The sequence below is a fragment of the Xyrauchen texanus genome, chromosome 8, assembly GCF_025860055.1.
Source record: "Xyrauchen texanus isolate HMW12.3.18 chromosome 8, RBS_HiC_50CHRs, whole genome shotgun sequence".
Classification (NCBI taxonomy): Eukaryota; Metazoa; Chordata; class Actinopteri; order Cypriniformes; family Catostomidae; genus Xyrauchen; species Xyrauchen texanus.
In genome coordinates, this window is record NC_068283.1 from 12087121 (window position 1) to 12110283 (window position 23163).

General features: G+C 42.3%; 1 protein-coding gene across 1 annotated transcript in view; it reads right to left on the minus strand.

The window, feature by feature from the left end:
- LOC127647911 (serine/threonine-protein kinase LMTK1-like) overlaps positions 1-18084 on the minus strand; it is a 61448-nt gene extending 43364 nt beyond the window's left edge. Inside the window, exon 1 of the mRNA XM_052132437.1 lies at positions 17838-18084. Coding sequence (XP_051988397.1) covers positions 17838-17919 — 82 coding nt within the window. The 5' untranslated portion in view covers positions 17920-18084. The remainder of the gene's footprint in view (positions 1-17837) is intronic.
- Between the last annotated feature and the right edge of the window lie 5079 nt (positions 18085-23163).

A 23163-nucleotide genomic window follows, 5' to 3' on the forward strand; every position in this document is an offset into this window, starting at 1 on the left:
ATATACATATACTCACACATATAATAGTAAAATATATAAAATATAAAAGTCATCAAAACTATGGAATAACATAAATGGAACGATGAGAATTATATTGTGACTAAACAAAATCCAAAATAAATCAAAATTGTGTTATATTTTAGCATCTTCAAAGTAGTCGCCCTTTGCCTAGAATTTGTACTCTTGACCAACTTCTTGAGGTTTCACCCTGAGATGCTTTTCAAACAGTATTGAAGGAGTTCCCATCTGTGTTGGGCACTTATTGGCTGATTTTCTTTATTATTTAAGTCATTTTAAGTCATTGGAAAGTTGTTTTATACATTTTAGTTTCATAATTAATACATTAATATGGTGGCACAATTATATTTTTGTCTACAAAACTAATTACAAACATTTAAGCATATGCCTTCAGATCAAAAGATTTTTAAGATCATGAGAAACATTTCAGGTGTTTCAAAACTTTCGACCGGTAGTGTACACACATACATACATACACACATACACTTACATAGTACAAATCTAAATACAAATCTGTTATATACAGTGCAAGGGAATGTAATAGTAGAAGAGGTTGCACCGCAGGTGCTGATAGCTCTGCAGTGTTGGCAATCTTAATACTTACACAATAAAATCTCCAATGAATCCAAGGGCATGCCACAAGACTCAAGTTCATTGTATGAGCAAACTTAAAGCCTCACAGTCTCATTATCTATTACTACAAACTAGATAAGTGATGGCATTGGGTACACGCTGCAGTCTAGTAGTCAAAGGACTTATAGCTGATGTGTGTACGTTTTTTTCTCAGTTAAAATTCGTTCTCGTATCCCAGTTGAATATGCAGTCAACTATATGTAAACCATGTGTAGGTTGATTTCACCTAAAAGTGTAACACTGTGGCATTATCAAAACATTGCCATCAAACCCGTCACAACATAGGCATGACATAAAGTGTGAGATGGGGCGGGATATACGTATTGTTTGTACAACCAATGGAATCTGTTTGAAAACAGTGATCATTTTTGCAATTCTATTTGGTGACAATAGAGTTGCAGAGATTACACTGTCCAGCTTAAATAGAATCAAAGTCGACGAGCTGAAGTTTTGTGCACTTGACTGAAGGGAGGGATGGAGAGCGCATGAGAGATGCATTCTTCCATATAGGGAACATTGCGTAACATACTCTTCTGCTTTGGGCTCATCTGGATGGGCAGCACATCCCCTCTCTCTAAAGAACAACATACAGCTCCATTTGCTTCAGTGGATAAGCCTGTATCAGTTGAAATCAGAACATAAACAATGAGCACTGGAATGTTAATGGAGGTACTCATTCAAAAACATGACAGTCTTGACCTTTACACACTGATGTAGAGCAGAGTGCATCAGACACTGGCTGAGACAACGAATAAAGCAGGACAAGTGACATTTAGAGAAAAATACTGGGCATGGTAAGGGGTGGGATGGGGAGAGAGATTCTTTCACAATACTGCATGACAACATTTGTCCCAGTTTGGCCCTCTTTGACCTTCTTAATCCGTAAGGAACATAGTTATCAAAAGGGTATAGTCCTGATAAAATATAGGCTCTGTTTCAAAACATAGTGAGCTACCTATGTAGAAAGCATTTAAAGACATCAGAGGTGCACTCCCTCAGTGCTGAATCAGTGTATAAGTGCTCTAGTCTTCCTCTAATCAGTGTGCTAGAGAGGGATTGATGCTGACAGCAGCCTTCTGTCAAACACTGAGTGAATGAGAAGGAAAATAAAGAGACCGTAACAGAGAGATATATATTGCCAAATTGCTATTGGGCATTGAAGCAAATGAGTAAGTGAAGACATGGAGCCACATGATGATTTAGGGAAATAATGTTTCTTTGAGAAAATAGAATCGAGGGTGAGAGTCAAAAAAATAGAGGCAAACAACAAGTGGCTTTTATACATAGCATGTAAAGCCCCTATCCAGTAGTTCAGCCACTTGACAGCCCATGGTTTTCGTAACCACTATAATCACCCGGGTTGTCACGGGTGATAGGAACCGAGCAATCATTAACGAACAATCTAAGGAGTTTTATTTCTGGAGCTGTTCACATCTACTCCTTGGAAATTAATTATTTTTATATATGAGAGCCAAACTGTCATTAAAGTGATATAAATACAAAGCCACAATTAGAGATGTTTGTTGACGTTTGTGACTCCTTGTTTCTCTTCCAAAACCTGGTGAGCTTCCTTGTTGTCTACTGCTTACATCAGAGGCATCCTAACTGAATAGCGCTACTCGTGCAAAGTGCAGATTTGCTTTCAATAGTGTTTGGTGTTAGCATGTTGCTAAGCTAATGATGTGATACTCAAATAAGCATAGAAATACAAAGCACACAAATATTGAGTAAAATAGTAAATTTGTAATCAGTTTGAAGTACTTTAATAAATACTTTTTGGTATTGGATAAATATAAATTAATTTTATAATCAACCGACATCTTGGAGCCTTTTCTTTAAAAGATACATAAATTAAATTACATTAAATTTTACCAAAATAAGGTCTCTTTTATATAATTACGCTGTCCATGTTTTCATGTCAGGAGTGTGTCTATGACACTTTTACTGTAAATGCTGCTTCTAAGTGTGCTTCTAAGCTTTGGAACAAAGCCTTTGACCAGACTCCCAGCTTGGTTGGGTTGCCCTCATCCCTGGATAATTATTCATTTCTCAAAGTATTTATATTTAGTGAAGAGTATATTTGCAGTGCTGTTTAGCACCCCCACAGAAACACTTATAAGAACATTAATTTGTCGATGTGTGTGTGTGTGTGTGTGTGTGTGTGTGTGTGTGTGTGTGAGCGTGTATTTATCACTTTGTGGGGACCAAATGTCCCCATAAGGATAGTAAAACCCGAAATGTTTGACCTTGTGGGGACATTTTGTCGGTCCCCATGAGGAAAACAGCTTATAAATCATACTAAATTATGTTTTTTGAAAATGTAAAAATGCAGAATGTTTTCTGTGAGGGTTAGGTTTAGGGTAGGGTTAGGTTTAGGGATAGAATATAAAGTTTGTACAGTATAAAAACCATTATGTCTATGGAAAGTCCCCATAAAACATGGAAACACAACATGTGTGTGTGTGTGTGTGTGTGTGTGTGTGTGTACGGTGGGCATGTTTATATGGTTTACGAGGACAATATTTTAGGTTACAAACTGGTAAGGGTATTATGCTATAAATGTGGTTTATGTGGACATTTATAGTGTTCCCATAATTTAAATAGCTTAAAAAACATACAAAACAATGAAAATGTAAAAATGCAGAAAGTTTTCTGTGATGGTTAGGTTTTGGGGATAGAATCTATAGTTTGTACAGTATAGAAATCATTATGTCTATGGAAAGTCCTCATAATGATAGGTAGACCAACATTTGTGTGTGTGTGTGTGTGTGTGTGTGTGTTCTGTTGATACACATTCAGGAAGGAGGAAAGCAACGTGTTTTTGTAACCGCTCCTTCCCAGGATCAACATGTGTACCGCAGATAAGAGAATGTCATCCCGAGACAAGAACAACCACAAACTTTAATTTAAAACTTAAACTCACATTTGCGTGAATACAACACAAGCAAACACACACAATGGCTCAAAAATTATCAACAAACACATACACCAATATGTAAATATAAAGATGTATCCTATATATACAGTACTACAACAATATACAGTACTATATCCTATATTCATTTGTAGTTTTCTTTTACTTTGCCCAGTTTAATAAAAAAACTGCTTCAACCAGCCTAAACTGGCTAAGTGATCTTAGCTGGTTTACGTTTTTCCTAACAGGTTTATGCTGGTCTCCCAGCCTGACCAGCTGAAAAGTGTCCAAATCTCCTCTAAAATCAGCCAAGAGGCCACCTTGACCATGCAGAGAGACCAGCTAAAATCAACAAATGAACTGGGGCTGGTTTAAGCATTTTTATTTTTATTTTTTTAAGCAGCGTTTTTAAGAAAAAGCTTATTGAAAACGCAAGTTATGCATTCTTAGTAGCGTGTAATTTAGTTCAAGTTTACCTGCTTCATTATCTATACTTCATTATCAAATACTGTACATTTTAATATTACATTTATATAGCTGATTAATCTCAGCATAGGATGTGTTTGAGTGAGGTCAATAACCCATTAATGATCTTAGTTAAGTTCATTGTACAAGCAGGAAAATTCCCAATATATGATTACATTATTTGAATCAATTCTTTCTTTGGGTTAACACTAGGTTATTTTGTATTCATTTGTCTCCATAGAGAAATTTGCTTTGGGTTAAATTGCTGTTATACAGTATATGCACACTTAACATGTACCATACAACATATCCACAATACAGTAACTTAGGTAGTAGCATATTACTGTTGAATACACATAGGCAATCACAAATGATTTACAAATACTTCTGAAACCCTAAAGAACACAAACATCATACAAATAAAGGGAAACCAGCACCACAGATGTGACAAACTAACAGTGAAAGAGAACATAATGTCTCTTTCTCAAGGTCTCGCTCATTCTCCTTACACTCTTTCCCGTGTCTAATATTTCCTTATTTTGACTAATGACTGTTTGTATCTAAAGGCACAGCTCTCATGCACACAATAAAACAGATTCTTAAACAAATCTACCTCAATCAACCTCTTCCATTATTAGATCTCACACCTATGTTGCACCTGAATGCACTCTTGAAGATATCCCTACATCCACTTAAAGACATCAGCGCAAGGACTTGTGCACACACACACTCAGCACTCTCCTTCCAGGCTTCCTCACGTGGCATACAGCGTTCCACCCAGACGAGGTCAGGACGAGGTGGTGCAATAAATACTGGAAAAGCGGTCTGATATAATCTAAATTACTTAGTGGGATAAGGAGATTCAGAACTGAAATGGTTTTTGAAGATGGTGGGCCTGGTTGTAGGGAAAATGCAATTTATGAGAGAACATGTGCTTAACTTTTAATCAGTTAAAAATGATAATTACTGTGCAACCAATACATTAATCTGAAAAACCTATAATGTAACATCAAGAACGTTTTAAATCTCCAAAGAACCATATACAGCAAAAAGAATAAAGTTATTGTACCTAAGGTACAGCAAAGAATCATTAAAGCCTCCCTGATATGTTCAGGTCATTTTTTTACCCCTTTTAAAAGGTCGTCTGGTGGACAGCATTGCACAGTTTAAAATTAAAAACAATTATTATATTGTATGAATGTATCTTTAATATAGCCTATCCACAATGTATTTTCAGTTACAAGCAAGTCTTTATTTGTGGTTTGACAGCTTGAATGAAACACATTCAAGGCTACATACAGAACAATTGCACAATAAATGTCGCCCTTTCTAATTGTTCAGTTTGCACATTTACACTAGTTTCATACACTGCCCTGCAAACTCATCAACATCACTTTGTTTATTCTTGAAGAAGTACAAACACCTTCATAATTTGTATGTGTATAGTGACTAGATTTACAACTTTGGACTGCCACCTGCATCACATCAACGTGTCCTTCAGTATTAAGTACAGTAAATGTTAAATCACCCCTTGTGGTCTCCCACAGACTCTCATATTACACCAGACTACATTGAACAGAAGGCTAACTGACAGTGAACTGGAAAGCACACAAATTAGGATTCTAATTTAAATGTCTGCTAATGTTAATTTAAAGGAATATTTCACCCAAAAATGAAAATATGCTTATGATTTACTCACCCTCAGGCCATCCATTCTTCACCCATTCTTCATCAAAACAGAATTTAAAATTCTAAGGATTCACCCTAAATATGCATTTTGGACCATCAAAAATGGAGTACATTCACTTGCATTGTTTAAAGAAGGAGGCCTTAAATTCTGTTTTGATGAAGAAAGAAAATCAGTGTTATGTATACCCTGTCTTGTTTTTTCGTTGCCCTTTGTTTGTCATTTTTGTCACTTTTGTAGCTCCTTAGTTTTCACTTTTGGCACCCTTGTAACTCCATAGTCTTGTTTTCCATCGTGTTCACTGTTCATTGTTTTCACCTGCCCTTGTTAATTTGTCATTTGCTTCTGTTAATCACCTTATCATCTAGTTTGTGTTCTGGTTGTTCATTGGCCCCTTTGTCTCACATTCTAGTATTTAAACCCTGTCTGTTTGTTCAGTCTCTGTCAGTCGTTGTTTGTTAATGGAGGTATGTTGTTAGCCTGGTATGTGTTCCCTGCCTGAGTTCTCTGTTTGTGTTCCCTGCCTGAGTTCTCTGTTTGTGTTCCCTGCCTGAGTTCTCTGTTTGTGTTCCCTGCCTGAGTTCTCTGTTTGTGTTCCCTGCCTGAGTTCTCTGTTTGTGTTCCCTGCCTGAGTTCTCTGTTTGTGTTCCCTGCCTGAGTTCTCTGTTTGTGTTCCCTGCCTGAGTTCTCTGTTTGTGTTCCCTGCCTGAGTTCTCTGTTTGTGTTCCCTGCCTGAGTTCTCTGTTTGTGTTCCCTGCCTGAGTTCTCTGTTTGTGTTCCCTGCCTGAGTTCTCTGTTTGTGTTCCCTGCCTGAGTTCTCTGTTTGTGTTTAGTTTTCAGTTTTATTTCCCCATTGAGGGTTGTTCCTTTTGTTTACTTGTTTATTTAATAAGTTCTTAACTGCATTTGGATCCGCATCTCATCGTCTGCCTCTCTGCTCAAGTGTTACAGAACGACTGACCCAACAATGGATCCAGCGGTTCTCCGGGCAAGCTGCCGCCTCCTGGACCTGAAGCAAGGAAGCCGCCCGGTGGAGGATCACATTAGGGACTTCCTGTACCTGGCGGGCGCCACCGACTTTCCTGACTCCTCCCTGGTGGTGTTTTTCCAGGCTAGCTTGACCGGTTCGCTCCAAGAGTGGTTGCCCACGACAACGCGTGGCTGGACGCTCGGCGAGTTCATGGAGGAGACACTTCTGGTATGCGGCTCGCTGCTTACTGTGGGTGTGGTTGAGGATCCTGCCTCTACTCCCATGGCGGTGACCCTCCAGTCGTCCTTGGCTCGTCCTCTTCCACCTGCTCCACTGGTCAGCGAGCTCGCCCCCACGCCTGTCATCGTCCATGAGCCAGCACGGTCAACTTCCTCCACCCAGAGGAGAAAAAGAAGACTGGTTTCCGCCTCCCGGCCTACGCCTGCCCCGGTCTGCGAGCCAGAGCCTACGCCTGTCACCGTGAGCGAGCCAGAGCCTACGCCTGTCACCGTGAGCGAGCCTGTGCCCACGCCAGCCACGGCCAGCGAGCTTGAGGCCATGCTGACCAGGAACAGTGTCCCAGCTTCGCCAGTCGCATCAGCCTGGAGGAAGCGGAGAAGGGGAAAGGTCTCTGCTCTCCAGCCTCCGCCTGCCGCAGCCCCGTGCCCTAAACCCCTCTTGGCTCTGCTCTCAGCGCCCAGCGAACCCAAACTGGCGCATACCACGGTAACCCAGCCAGCGCCTGTCGCCTCAGGTCAGTGAGCCAGCGCCTGTCGCCTCAGGTCAGTGAGCCAGCGCCTGTCGCCTCAGGTCAGTGAGCCAGCGCCTGTCGCCTCAGAGGTCAGTGAGCCAGCGCCTGTCGCCTCAGAGGTCAGTGAGCCAGCGCCTGTCGCCTCAGAGGTCAGTGAGCCAGCGCCTGTCGCCTCAGAGGTCAGTGAGCCAGCGCCTGTCGCCTCAGAGGTCAGTGAGCCAGCGCCTGTCGCCTCAGAGGTCAGTGAGCCAGCGCCTGTCGCCTCAGAGGTCAGTGAGCCAGCCTGTCGCCTCAGAGGTCAGTGAGCCAGCGCCTGTCGCCTCAGAGGTCAGTGAGCCAGCCTGTCGCCTCAGAGGTCCCTGAGCCAGCCTGTCGCCTCAGAGGTCCCTGAGCCAGCCTGTCGCCTCAGAGGTCCCTGAGCCAGCCTGTCGCTCAGAGGTCCCTGAGCCAGCGCCTGTCGCCTCAGAGGTCCCTGAGCCAGCGCCTGTCGCCTCAGAGGTCCCTGAGCCAGCGCCTGTCGCCTCAGAGGTCCCTGAGCCAGCGCCTGTCGCCTCAGAGGTCCCTGAGCCAGCGCCTGTCGCCTCAGAGGTCCCTGAGCCAGCGCCTGTCGCCTCGACCGTCCCTGAGCCAGCGCCTGTCGCCTCGACCGTCCCTGAGCCAGCGCCTCTCGAGCCTTCCAGGGCTGAGCCTCTCGAGCCTGCCAGGGCTCCACCTCCCAGGCCTCTCGAGCCTTCCAGGGCTCCGCCCCTCAAGCCTCTTGAGCCACCCAGGGCTCTGCCTCTCGAGCTTTCTAGGGCTCCGCCCCTCAAGCCTCTCGCCTTCTAGGGCTCCTCCTCTGAAACCTCATACGGCACCACCCCCTTCGGCCCCGCCTCCAGAGACTTCTAGGTCTCCGCCTCTTCAGCCTCTTACGGCGCCACCTTCCTTGGCCCCGCCTCCTGAGCCTTCCTCGGCGCAACCTCCAGAGCCTCCCACGGCTCCGCCTCCTGAGCCAGCATCGGCTCCGCCTTCCTCAGCCCCGTCTCCTAGCTCTTCCAGGGCTCCGCCTCCAGAATCTCCCGAGCCTCCCACGGCTCCGCCTCCCGAGCCTCCTTCAGCTCAGCCTCCTGCGGCTCTTCTCCTGGAGCCTCCCTCGGCTCTGCCTCCAGAACCTCCCACGGCTCTGCCTCCCGAGCCTTCTATGGCTCTGCCCCCAGAGACTCCAGAGCCTTCCAGGTCCCCGCTCCTAAAGCCTCTCACGGCGCCGCCTCCCTCAGCTCCGCCTTCTGAGCCTTCCAAGCCATCACCCCCCTCGGCTTCGACTCTCAAGCCTCCCTTGGCTCCGCCCCTCGCGGCTCCGCCGGCCTCCCCAGTGGCCACTCCTCCTCCCAGGCCCCCTGAACCGGTCCTTGCACCATGGCCATCTCCTAGGCCACCAAGACCGGCCTCTGTCCTGTGGCCACCTCCCAGGTTCCCCAAACCGGCCCTTGGCCCACGGCCTCCTCCCAGGCCCCCTGAACCGGCCCTTGCCTTATGGCCAGCCCCCGGGCCATCTAAACCTGTCCCTGCCCGGTCAATACCACCCCGGCCTCCTAAACCTGTCCCTTTGTGCCCCCGTGGACTGCCTTATTGCCCCTTGTGCCCCCATGGACTGTCTCATCTCCCTTTGTGCCCCCGTGGACTGTCTCATTTCCCCTCGTGGCCCCCCTTGGACTTCCTGCCTGCCCTCTGTGCCCCTTGGACTGCCTCCTTTTTCTTGTGCCCCCCCTGGTCTGCCCCCGGTGCCATCATTTTGTTCTCTGTGGGTTTTCTGTCTTTTGTCTTGAGTTTTTAGGATCGTCAGGAAGCCGATCCTTTTGAGGGGGGGCTCTGTTATGTATACCCTGTCTTGTTTTTTCGTTGCCCTTTGTTTGTCATTTTTGTCACTTTTGGCACCCTTGTAACTCCATAGTCTTGTTTTCCCTCGTGTTCACTGTTCATTGTTTTCACCTGCCCTTGTTAATTTGTCATTTGCTTCTGTTAATCACCTTTTCATCTAGTTTGTGTTCTGGTTGTTCATTGGCCCCTTTGTCTCACATTCTTGTATTTTAAACCCTGTCTGTTTGTTCAGTCGTTGTTTGTTAATGGAGGTATGTTGTTAGCCTGGTATGTGGTCCCTGCCTGAGTTCTCTGTGTTCATCGTGTTTAGTTTTCAGTTTTATGTTTTATTTCCCCATTGAGGGTTGTTCCTTTTGTGTTTACTCGTTTATTTAATAAATTCTTAACTGCATTTGGATCCGCATCTCCTCGTCTGCCTCTCTGCTCAAGCGTTACAATCAGATACATCTTGGATGAAAATTAATTTTTGGGTGAACTATTTCTTTAATTTAACAATGCCACAACTGTATAATGAAAAAGAAATATGCCATTCAATAATTTATGTATCATATATTATGACATTCCTATTCAGGGCATTACAAAATGGTTGCAAGATGTCCTGAACCCTAGATATGTGTGGGGTCTATTGAATTTTTGGGTACACTAACCAGTGTTTTTTGTGAATACAGGCCTGTGGAGCGGAGGGGGGCGGGGCCGATCAGAATATCGTGCGCCCGGTCCCCAATCGGCCTGATGGGGCGCACGAGGGATAAAGGCGGCCGGTGACGATGGTTCGAGAGAGAGGATTACGGGCATGTCCATCATGTGTGTTTGTTTATGCTTTTGGTTTAAGTTTCTCATTAAATATTTAGGTTGACAAGCCGGTTCTTGACTCCTCCTTGCCAATCTTTTAACTATTTTACAAGGCCCTGATGTGTTATACAAAAGAGCACTATTTCCGGGTCCCGAACATGTGTTCGTGAAGAGTTTGTGATTGGTTAACTTAGTACAAACGTAGTTGTAAGTAGTACAAATTGGTACGAATTTGCCATTACGCACAGAGGCAATTCTAGGGACTCTGGGGGCCCAAAGCAAAATAGAAAAAAAAAGTGGGCCCTTTTGCAAACATTTATCTTTCGCAAAAACCTGCATCTTATTGTCACGGCCCAGTCACCTTGTCAGGTTGAGGTTCTACCTGACTGGACCATGGCAGTATCGGCCTGCCTTCTGGTTCTGTCAACAGGTCAGGTTGGGCTATGTCTGATGAGGACAATGACATCATCGTCTCCTGTCTGTCTTGTGTTTCGTGTTTGTGGGCACACAGGTCTGGCAATGGATTACAGCTGTGTGCGATTTGCTGCTGTGTGCAATCCAGTGATGTCACGGTCATGGCACCTTGCCAGGTTGGGTATTACGCCTGTGCTGGAACGTGGCATCATCGTCCTTTGTCAGAACGTGTTTGTTTTTCCCTATGGTTTTCAGCTGCCACTGGCATGCTGAATCAGCTCTTCCATGGTAACCCTAATTGTTTCCATGGGAACGCTGATTTGTAATTTCCTTCAGCTGCGAGTGGCAGCTGTCTCTTGTATGCTTTGCCCTATTTATTTCCCCACTTGTGCCATGTCTGATGTTGTATCATTGTTTCTGTTTGTGCTTGCTGTCGTGCGTTTGTTTACGCAACAGTGATTGTGAGTGTATGTGAAAGTGTATTTTCCTTCAGATTGCCAGTGCTGCACACATTCTTGTTGGAGGAGGATTCATCGGATCAGTGCCCACGTGTCGGGAGAATCACTCACCTGTGTTTTGCAATGCACACACCCATCTCACGAACTCTCACCCCTTGCCCATTCAGTGTTTTTTTCTTTTTGAGCTCGGACGAGCAGGCATTGGAGCACCTTTTGTGTTTTTGATTTAATAAAGACACACTGACTGTTTTTCCTCTGCGTTTGGGTCCTGTTTCCCCAGCACTCTGACACTTATTCACTAACCACTCTTAATCTATTTTAGCAGGTGCAGTCAGCACTGAAATTGTGCTCCATCTCGAGTATTTAAATTGAGTCAATGTTAATGCTTTCCGCACAAGCATGTCTCCTTTTTATGTAAATTAGGCTAATTGCACTTCATTCACAAAAATTTCCTGGCACAATTTAGATCATGCTATTACCGCCAAATAAAAGTAGGAAGTAAAATGAATTTTATTTAAAAGATATGTTTGTGAACATTTTCAACTGATCATATCTAATGATGGAGAACAATGTTATAACCTGACATTAATCCAGGTGCACGGTGTCATCAAGTGCATGTTTAAGAGATGGTCCTGGTGTCTGGCTCAAAGTGATGCTGTACAATCCCGGCAGGGTGTGTCAAATACGGTGGTCTGCATCCTCTGCTGTATAGTGCTCAGAATCGGACTGCGAGACCAGAATTGCGTGGTCAAATGGTTTAGCAGCGATTTGCTGTGTGCGTGTTTGCACTGTTGCCTGATCTGCTTAATTTATTTTGTAAATTGGGTGCTTGATTTTGCACGTCAGATGTGTACTCCTGATGTAAATCAAGGAATTACTCCCACTGTAACATTTCTATCGTAAAACAGTGGTGAAACATCAAAGCTGGAGATTCTGTAACAGTCAGTAAAGTCATGCTTCTTCTTTTCCTCTTTCTTTTTCCTCTTCTGACTCCCAGATTAGTACGTCGGATGTCCTCTTCATGATGCCTGCATCCTGCTCTTATTTGAATTTTATCATAGGTAAAGGGATGGGGGCACCCTAGGGTTTTTTATGAAAATGTAATTCTGGTCTTGTAAGCATTGCCAATCATTGGTATAAAGTGTTGTTGCTGTGAACTACTGTTATTGCTGCCCACAGGAGGCCCTTTACCAGCTTGGAGCACCAGGCAATTGCCTGCCTTTGTTCCCAGTGAGAAAAATGCTAAAATTACTTATTACTTATTACTGGAGTGGTGGTGGTGTAGTGGGCTAAAGCACATAACTGTTAATCAGCACATAACTGTTAATCAGAAGGTCCATGGTTCGATCCCCACAGCCACCACCATTGTGTCCTTGAGCAAGACACTTAACTCCAGGTTGCTCCGGGGGGATTGTCCCTGTAATAAGTGCTCAAGGGCACTTGAGCACTTATAAAAGCGTCTGCCAAATGCATAAATGTAAAATGTAAATGTATTTTGAACTTCTGCAACTTTCTGACATCAGACATTTGCATGCATCAACGGATGACCATCCGCATTTACATGTGCATAATGCGTATTGGGGGATCGGAATTTTGGCCCATCCAGTCATGGTGAGGTATTTCAGAGAAAGCAAGATAAATGCTATTCTATTTATGCAATATAAAAAAATTGTATGGAAGTGACAACGAGGCTGTGAGAGATGGTCTTACCATCTCTTCAATGGCACGTACAGTATAAACTGTAAAAAGCTCCTTGATCACATCTGATTTCCCTTTAAAAATCAAAGATGCCACTGCTGTGAATAAGGTCTATTATTCCTTCTAAACACCAGAATAACAATAAGAGTAAAACAAATGAAAAGCAGACAAACCTTGTGCTATTTCTGGCTGTGTGTTGCACCAACAACACTGCATATCCTGACTCTGCGTAAATCTGTGAGATCCCAACATTGTTTCATGAATCTGTCACAATGTAATGCAGACTTTGCAAAAAGGCTGCTGTTGAAGGACTAAACTGAACCCTAAATGCTGCTGCTCATTTCACATGCAAAGTTCCTTAAAAGCACTGCAGCAAAAAAAAAAAAAAAAGAAGAAGAAAAAAAGGAACGTTTAAACATAAGGTTCAGAAAGAGAGTGGAAAATTGTCATGAAAAAAAAAACACAAGAAAACTACTAACATTATAAGTGGATCCCAGGGAAAAATAAATTTTTAAAAAATGATTAAGGCATTCATATATTAACATATAAAACAACAGGAACTTGACATGATGCTACTGAATATTGAGTACACTGACATCATCTTAATTCTGCCTAGTTTTTGCCTAGTTATTCTTTTCCTGTGAAGCTACTTATAGCATGTTGCGCTAGCAGTCTCAGAGACACGGGTTCTGGTCCATGGAAACAAGAAAGTAATCGGATTCACATAAACAGATTTAAAGGTGTAATTTGTACTCAACTGACAATTAGGTTTAAGGTTGGGACGTATAGTTACTAAAATATGCATTCCTGTTGACTGTATTACATTCTTTATAACTAAAACCAACTCGCTTTACATCTCACTTCTGGCGCCACTTTGTTGATATTTTAAGAGGAAACTGGAGCACACATGCACACTTCCAGATTTGGCCACAGGGGGCACTGGTTCGATTTTGGCAAGCACAGAACGATTTCAGCTGCAGAAGTTTCGAACTACAGTAGCCGAATTCACAGTGAGATCATTCTGCCTGAGAAAGAAAAACTTGAGGGTGAATTGTGGTCATAAAGAGTCTAAGACAAAACAAAATCCACATAGACTAACATAAAAGGGGAGTAAATAGTCACGACCACAGGCATGCTTTGAAGTATTTTGCAAATATCATCTAACTGTGTAGAAGAACTCTTTTCTGCCTGACCAGGGAGAAGTTCAAAGACCCAGTTCACAGACAGTTTCAGGCTAACCACATCCTTGATCCATATGTCTTCATAGGACACTTGAATAGAGTCTGGCCTTGAGAATCCAGCACTGGAAATAACCACTGGAAATATTTGTGGTCAACCAAAAATAACTAAAATTTCTCACACAAGCAAGAAGCCTTGCCCTATGAGGACACCTTATCCACCACTTTTAAATACGTTGATGTGCTTAGTCATCCTGTTTCTCTCTCCACCTCCTAATTCCAACATTCATATGAAAAAGCCTCAACGTGACAACCCCAGACATTAGACTAATACTCACCTAACCCTAAAACAGCACAGCGCTTTATCACTGCAGTAATGTGATGAAGGAAAATGCCTCATCCCATTATAATTCAGACGACTTTTCCACGTCCTTGTCCATGTCCAAGATACTGAGGGTTGGAGACTGATTAGCCTCCTGTCAAATGCCACACCATCCATTGCCACTGAAACATTGATTCTCAATCCCATTACTTGGCCAGTCAAAGTAACAGATTGCTGCTGACTCCAGCCTGTTATAGGGCATGTATATCACCCTGGCAGAGGAAGGTAGCATACATTCACCCTAAATTTGCCCTCAAAGCAAGAGGGACTCTTCATAGCCATGATACAAAATGAACACAGATCCCAAATACAAGTAAAAAAATGTAGTCTTAGGTGAGTAAATACAAACAAAAATATGTACATGATTTATTAAGAACTGCCCCATAAGAAGTTATTAAAGTCAAACTGTAAGAATGATCCTGAGTCTGATTCTCGCTAATGTGAGCATGCAACATGATTACAAGGGAAATCGATGAGTTGCTTCCTAATGCTTCATCTACCCTGAAATCGACCCCATTCTGCCGAGTTTCTGACAAGCACCATCCCCCATCAGACATTTTTGTATTTAATAGCATGCAACAAGCAACCTCCAAGACATGGGTTCTATGAATGCCTGTGGGGTTGACTAATCAAGTCATTCAACAATGACTGGTCAATTAGTGGGGTCAACTGATAACATCAATTTTTTGTAGTAGTGGTGTTTTTAATAGGAGACTCAATTCAAATTAGTTTAGAGAAGGCATTTTTGGGAAAGTGTTTTTGTTAGACTGACAGTCAGCACAGGATCTCTTTAATGCTTTAGGTTTAGTCCTTTTATGTCAAACATTAAATCCTCGGCTGTGAGTAATGCTCCTGTATTTGTGAGGTGCTGTATAGAGATTGAAGTATTTTGCTGATTCTCTCTGACACTGCTTAAATAAATATTTGCAGTAAAAAAAAGATTACAAAATGTTAACTGCTGGATGTACCCGTAATCTTACAGTTACACTATGCGCTTTTGAATGAGGAGCGAGGATCGCCCTAAAGCTCTCCGGTTACATCAGAGTGCCTCATTCTGCGTTCAGGATGTGCATGAGCATTTTTGTGCCGCTCTGTATTCTTCTTTCTTACTTTTCTTAATTTAATAGTTTTGTGTTATTTATCCCATTTTATTGCTGAATATCCTTAAGTTACAATGCTATACCCCTTCAAAATGCATCTGGTTGAGGTCACATGAACAACGAAGCTTAATTATGCATGGTTTCCTTAACACTGACTATTCGACTAGTTGTTAAGACAACAAACCAAGTAGTCAATTATGAAAACTGGTAGTTTTGCACATCCTTAACAGGTTGTTGCCCCATTGAACCAAAAAATAATCATGCTCAAATTATCAATAGTGAGTGCGAATCAGAGTTAATCTACAGTATAACAGTACAGCACACTTCATCTAAAATAAACATTTTATTCCACTGACGGTTAGGTTTAGTGTTGGGATTTGGGTTAAGGGGTACAGTTAATAAAATCTGCAGTGCATTCCAGTTCACTGTATAAGATTATATATAACAAAAATTACAACTTGCTTTTGGCGCCGCTCTGTGGATATTTCAACCAGAAAAAGTGAGGCTCACGTGTGCCCATACGTTCACGAACAATTCCAGCTTTGGTTGCTGGGGCAGTGCTTCGAATTTCGGTAAGCACAGGCCGATTTCATCTGAAGAACTTTCAACCTACTGTTGCAGAATTCACAGTACGGACAGACAAGTACATGAGTGATTCAAATCAAAGACATCAAAAAACATCTAAAGAAAACATCTGTCGCATCCTGGAGCATAGAAGTCTAGGATGCCTTTAGTTATTATAATTCTTCACAACTCCATTTAGTGTGGTGGCAGATATGTGGAATATTCCTTACATTTCATTCCACATAAATGAAAAATATTAGGAACAAAATAAAATGTTCATGGCAAGTTTAGTTTCACTGAGAATCTGCGCTCTTTGTCACTAAAATGCAAGGAAAGTATCAGCTAAATAATCCCATTTTCATACAAATAAAAGTAGATATTTAAAAAAAAAAAAAAAGAAAAAAAAAAGCATACTAAAATAGTTTCATACAGCCCTGTAAGAAATATTTTTGCAAAGAATATCAGTCACTTAACTTAATTTTGGACCATGTTTACAGTACAGTAATTAGCTGATTCCCCAATATCGTTACTGCAACATCTTAACCACTAAGATGAACTTCTTGAGCTGGTTCTCATTAACTGTATTTACAAACACAAGAGAGAGATGAGGGAAGCCCTCTTATGGTTGGCAGAACTTCTCTCTGAAAGCAGGAATGCAAGTGTGCAATTGATTCAAGCACAGGACTGTGCACCGGTCAACGAGGCCTTTCAGATGTAATTCCTTCATCGTGATTGTGAGTGTCTGTGGCTCTCAATCTAATTACAGTGCTGAGCTTTACATAATAGTTCGTTACTGCCTCCCAATCAGTGAGCCATTCACTCCAACCTGCATGCGGAGTCTAGCTCACTGTGTGCACATCTACAAGGCCAGTTCAGAGACCTAGTAAAACACTGAGAGAGCGCAATAATGAAGCAGCAAAAGAAGTTGACCCCCTCCCCACATTCAGAGGCTGCTGAACAGTAGCTGATTCATTAGTATGCCATGCATCACTTTGGCCAGGGATGCTTTTGACTGTTTTTGGTTCTAACTATTTTTCTCGGTCAAAGTAAATTATGGCACTCATGACGTTCATATGACTTTTGGTTGGTCTCTCCATATGCATTGCACACTGTTTATGTTCAGTGCAGCTTTGCTCCTAAAAATCAATGTGATCCGACTGCAGACATGTTGCCAAGACTCCCCCACCACCATCGCGCTCTGCTTGGCTGAGCCTCTCTCACTGGGCTGCAGTGCATGCATGCTTGACGCTCTAAGCTGTTTGATTCAGTTTGCACTGTGCACATGAAGCTCTGTCATAGATCGTCCCTAAACACCTCAGCGTGGCCTGCCTAGACACTACAGACTGCTGACTTCTCAAAGAAGTAAACACCAGTGCTCAGATTTGTCAAACATACAGACGTTACGCAATGAAACTGCAGTGGGAACACAGGACACACAAGAGGAGGAACACAACAGCTCTGGCTGACTAATGCCAAGTCAGCTCTCTCTGACTGCATACACACAGTACACATTCCCACCTTCAAATGTGCAAAACACACACACACAAACTCCCCCTCATTAATGTACAAGGCATGCGTGCGCAAGTACGTAAATACACACATATGCAGGTTTTCTCTTGACAAACACATTGTTCACAATTAAAGTGTTAACAAAAACTATTAGGCTATATATATATATATATATATATATATATATATATATATATATATATATATATATATATATACAGGATGGATGGATGGATGGATAGATATATTTGTTATTCCTGAAAAGTGTCATTATATTGCTTGAAGCATTGCCAAAATACTGAATGTGCTGTAGATACTGTATATAGCAATTTCATAATGGCAGATAACCGACCAACTAAAAGTCTACTTCATTGGTATCAGTGCACACTAATTGAATATGGCTGCGAGATCAGAATATTTCTATAAATATCCAATGTTTGTACTCACCTGGGTCAAAATGCGAACTGAAGGCAAAACTAGGATTAAAAAAAACCGAGGACATTACCACGACAAATACCGAAGCTATCATCCTCCTTGTAAGGCTACAGATTTACTGCGGGGAAACGCAAATGTGCATACAAAAAACAAAAAAGAAAGAAAAAGAAAGAAAAATCGCGTCATAAAAGAACATCAGACATGAGGCTGTTCAAATACATCATGAAACACTGAGCGCATCAGATGCGTCAGATAAATGAAAAACATTTCCGCTCGACTCTGTTCTGCATTTAGAGCGTTTCGGTGTCAAAACTGCGCGCTGTTTCCTCGTCAATCAGGCTGTTTGCAGAATGGTTCTCGGGATAGACCACCTATCAACGTCGATTTTACTCCATTTGTAGGCTATGCACCAATATTTTGGTGTTTGGCAGTTGTTCAGAATCATTCCTGCAAATGTGTTGCACTGGCTGCAGATATGCCCCTCGGACACGCAGTATAAGAAGATTTAACTCATGCAATTCATCATCACTGCGCTCCAGTCAATTTAATACGGCGTGCATGATGAAGCGGATAGGGGGTGTGGGATTACAGTGCGGCAGGGGCAATGACAGGGGAGCGCCGTCTCAAGGCGGTACTGTGAGGCCAAGAGAGCGAGAGAGAACACTAAAAGCTCAGTTTTTATAATCTGACCTATCCACTCAGGATGACATAGCTATCTGTATTAAAAATAAATACATTATACTGTGACACTTGTCTGACCAAAGCCATCTTTACACTGCTAAGGTGGCACAGAAGCTGCATCTGAAGTAGCATAAAAGCCTATACCAAGGAAATGTGTATTTACACCAGGGACTAAAAACGAAATGTTTTTCATTTCAATTAGTTCTCAGCAGAATTTTTTGTTGTTGTTCCGACTCGAGTGTTTCGCAGCATCCTTTCCAACTGTGAACCAGTCAGATCAAATGAAAAGAACGGTAATAAGTTTCTTTTTAAAATTAAAATACTCACTATTTGCATTGTTGCCAGATTTGGCAAAAAAAAATTAGGTCAAAATAAAAACAAGCAAAAATAAGCAATTTTTCCCCATGTGGGTGTATCATCAACATAGATATCCTAACAAGCATAGTAGGGTACAACAGGGTTAAAGGCACTATTTGCTGGACACAAAGTGTATCAAGATTCGAGAAATACATTTATATTGCATTTCCCCAACATAATTTGTGTGAAAATAAATAACAACAGAAAGTTGTTTTGACTAAAATTCTTCTTAAAAATTTTTTTTTGGACTTTATTCTATATTTTGAGAATAAAGTCAAAATTATGAGAATAAAGTCAAAATTCTGAGAAGAAAGTCATAACATTACGTGATTAAAGTTATAATATTTTGAGAATAAAGTCAAAACTATCCAAATAAAGTCTGAATATTTTAAGAATAAAGACAAAATTACGAGAATAAAGTCATAGCATTATGTGATTAAAGATGGAATATTTTGAGAATAAAGTCAAAATTACGAGAATGAAGTCATAGCATTACGTGATTAAAGTCAAAATTACGAGAATAAAGTCATAGCACTATGATATTAAAGTCGTAATATTTTGAGAATTTCTCATTGCGAGAACATGACCATGGTAACTCCATTCCAAGACCTGTAGGACTACGTCTTCTCTGGAGGCCAAAGCCTACAGCACCACTGGACAGCCCACCTCTGCCCTGCATAGTTCTGATTTGTTGCAGGAACTGCACTCAGTGACCAACCTCGCACCTCCAGCCGACGAAGGTCACGGCGCGGCACTCGGGCAGACGATGTGCACCCTGGTGGTCCAGGAACACCACCTATGGCTGAATCTGGTCGAAATGAGGGACGCTGACAAGGCACGCTTCCTGAACATGCCCATCTCCTAGATCAGCCTATTCGGCGACACCGTTGAGGACTTTGCCCAGGAGTTTTTGGTGGTGAAGAAACAAACTGAGGCGATACAGAATATATTGCCCCCGCACAGCTCAAGAGTGTGTACCCTGTCTGTTCACCGAGGGTGTCCCCCTGCAGCAGCAAAAGCCCAGGCAGCTCCACCCCAGGCCTAGATGAGTCCTCGGCCCCGGCATAGAGCCCCCTGCAGGAAGCTGATGTCCCCTGCCTCACGGCCTGGCATTAAGACCCAGAAGAAGGCTCCTTAGCACCTCTGAGGTGGACGACCCAAGGAGGAAGTCATCCGCCGGAACCTTGGAGCTGGTGACCAGACCACTCCATCCCCTGGTGGAGGGCTGGGAGGAGAATCTTGTGTTCCCTTTTGTTTTGTGTTCACCACACCCTGGATGGGCTGCGGTACCTACATTGTCAAAAAAAGAGAGGCTTCCTCTCTCCTTGGGTCACACAGCCAGTGCCCACGGCCGGCGTTATCACAGCGACTGGACACCGAGCACTCGCAGCCAGGGCCCCATGAACGCGGTCCCCCCGCCTTCGCGTGCCCGGCCGCACCACACCCACACCCCTAGCCAGCAGGTTGTGATGAGTCTCGAGGGCGGACCAAAACGAAACGAGGCTCCTCGACGTGGCGTTTCCAGGTCCCAGCAGCTTGGACGCATGGCTAGTGCTTTCCAACCAGTAGCGTTTGCTGGCCAGGATCGTCTGACTCGGTCCAGCGGTGAAGGGAGAGAACGCCGCTGTCCTGGACGTGGAAATCGCGATAGAGTCTATCCCTCCAGCCGAGATGAGGAAACAGCTCTTACAGCCCTTACTTCATCATGCCAAAGAAAGGCGGTTCCAATCTTGGACCTGCGAGTACTGAACCGGGCCTTGCACAGGCTCCCGTACAAGATGCTGATGCAGAAGAGCATTTTGCCATGCATCTGGCATCAAGATTGGTTCGTGGTGGTAGACCTGAAGGATGTGTACTTTCACATCTCGGTTTTACCTCGACACAGACCCTTCCAATGGTTTGCTTTTGAAGGCCAGGCGTATCAGTACAAGGTCCTCCCCTTTGGCATGTCCCTGTCCCCTCGCCTCTTCATGAATGTCGCAGAGGCAGCTCTTGCCCCACCAAGGGAAGTGGGTGTCTGCATACTCAACTACCTCGACGACTGGCTGATTCTAGTGCACTCTCGAGAGTTCCTGCCTCTAATTTGAAGAAAAAAGAGAGATGACCTCAATCAAACTTTTGAGTAGTTTTCTATATTTAGCCTATGTTATACATCTAGACCAGGGGTGCTCAGTACACCAATCGTGATAGCAGGACAACCACTGGTTGGTTGATCTAGATGAAATATAAAAGATTATCATATTATATTAATTATATTATATATATTATTATAAATGTATTATTATAAGACTTTTTATTTCCTGATGTCTGTAGCTCCATGTGGTTTGATTGACAGGTGGCTAATGTTTGTGCTCTAATGCGTGTTCACTCGTAAATGGTCAAATACACTTCATAATTCCGCCAATGCCCATCTTGGTGAGGTATTAGTGTAAACGCAGTCGGTTTGGTCTAAAGTGAACGTAAACAATGGGACAAAAAGCGTATTTGCATTAGAATGTTGGACTTGAAGTGTACACGTAACTGAATTGAGCTCTGTCTAGTAGGCTATGGCATGTAGATGCTATTAATCAAACAAAAATAACAAGGAAACGAGAAAACCACACTACTTTTGGCTGGATAACTCAAGTAGCTATAAAAGCATTAATGTAATAGAATAAAACATTGACATTATTAATAATAATATTTTTTAATAATACCGACCCCTGATGGTGTTAATTTGTATAATAAATGACCAGGAAAGTAGAGATGTATTCTTAGCCTTTATAAAGATAGAAAAGTATCAACATTTGCAGAGCAAATCTTCTGCAGAATATTCCACCAGACACAAACTTCTGTGCTTAAAAGATACAAGATCTAAATGTGGAACATTGTATCTCAAAAGGAGGACAATGTGGCCACCCATATACTACTTAAAGAAATAGTTCTCTCAAAAATGAAAATTCTCTCATCATTTACTCACCCTCATGTCATTCCAGAAGTGTATGACTTTCTTTCATCAGCAGAACACAATTTTAGGTTTTTTAGAAGAATATTTCAGCTTTGTAGATCCAAACAATGCAAGTGAATGGATCCCAAAATGTGTATGCTCCAAAAAGCATATAAAGGCAGCATAGAAGTAATCTGTATGACTCCAGTTGTTTAATCCATGTCTTCAGAAGAGATGTGATAGGTATGGGTGAGAAACAGATCAATATTTAATATTTATTTTTGCTAGAAATTCTTCTCCCTGCCCAGTCTATATTTATAATATGCTTAATTTTCCTCTAATATCAGGTACGGATTCAGTCTCCTCCTTGTTAGCATGTTTAATGGGCATTAAAGGCTGGATGGATGATAATTTCCTCCAGCTGAAATAAACAAATAAAACAAAGAAAATTAGCATTTTGTTTGTCCCCCCACAGCAGTTTGACAATTTTAGCCCTTCCCTGGGTTCTCTTCAAGAAAATGTTTGTGGCCATGTTAGAAACCTGGGGGTTGTTTTTATCCTGAATTAAAATTTGATAAACAAATAAATTCTGTAGTCAGAGCCAGTTTTTTTCAGCATAAGGGGCTTCACAAGCTTAAAACTTTTATTTTAATGATTTGGAGACCGTCATTCACACATTCATCTCAACCAGGCTGGACTACTGTAATGCTCTGTATCCCGGAATTAACCAGTCCTCACTCGCGTCTACAACTAGTACAGAATGCCGCAGCCCGTTTTTTGACTGGGACAAAAAAGATGGAACATATTACACCTGTGTTAGCATCAATTCATTGGTTAACTGTTCAATACAGAGTTAATTTTAAAAATGTTGTATTTGTATTTAAAGCACTGCATGGACATGCTCCTGCTTATAATTCAGATCGTCTTTATCCATACTCTTCTCAGAGAATGCTCAGATCCTCCTCTCAGCTGCTACTGACTGTTCCGATTCACAATTAAAAAACAAAGGTAATGGGGCCTTTTCAGTTTGAGCTCCAAACCTTTGAAACGCCCTACCTCTTTTCATTAGATCATCCCCTACTCTATCTACATTTAAATCATCTTATAAAACATACTTGCATTGAATTATGTTGATTAGATCATTTCTTTTTTCCCATATTTGCATTACAATTTTAAAAAATGTTATTTCATTAATGATTTTCATTGTAGTGAGATGTGTTATGTTATGTCTGTTGTACAGCACCTTGGTTAGCACTCATGGTGCTTGATATGCATGAACAATGTGAATCACCAAAAACAAAAAAGTGAAAGTGAAAGTGTAGATTAACTGAGAAGGAAGGAGAATTTATAGTAACAATTGACTTAAATATTGAT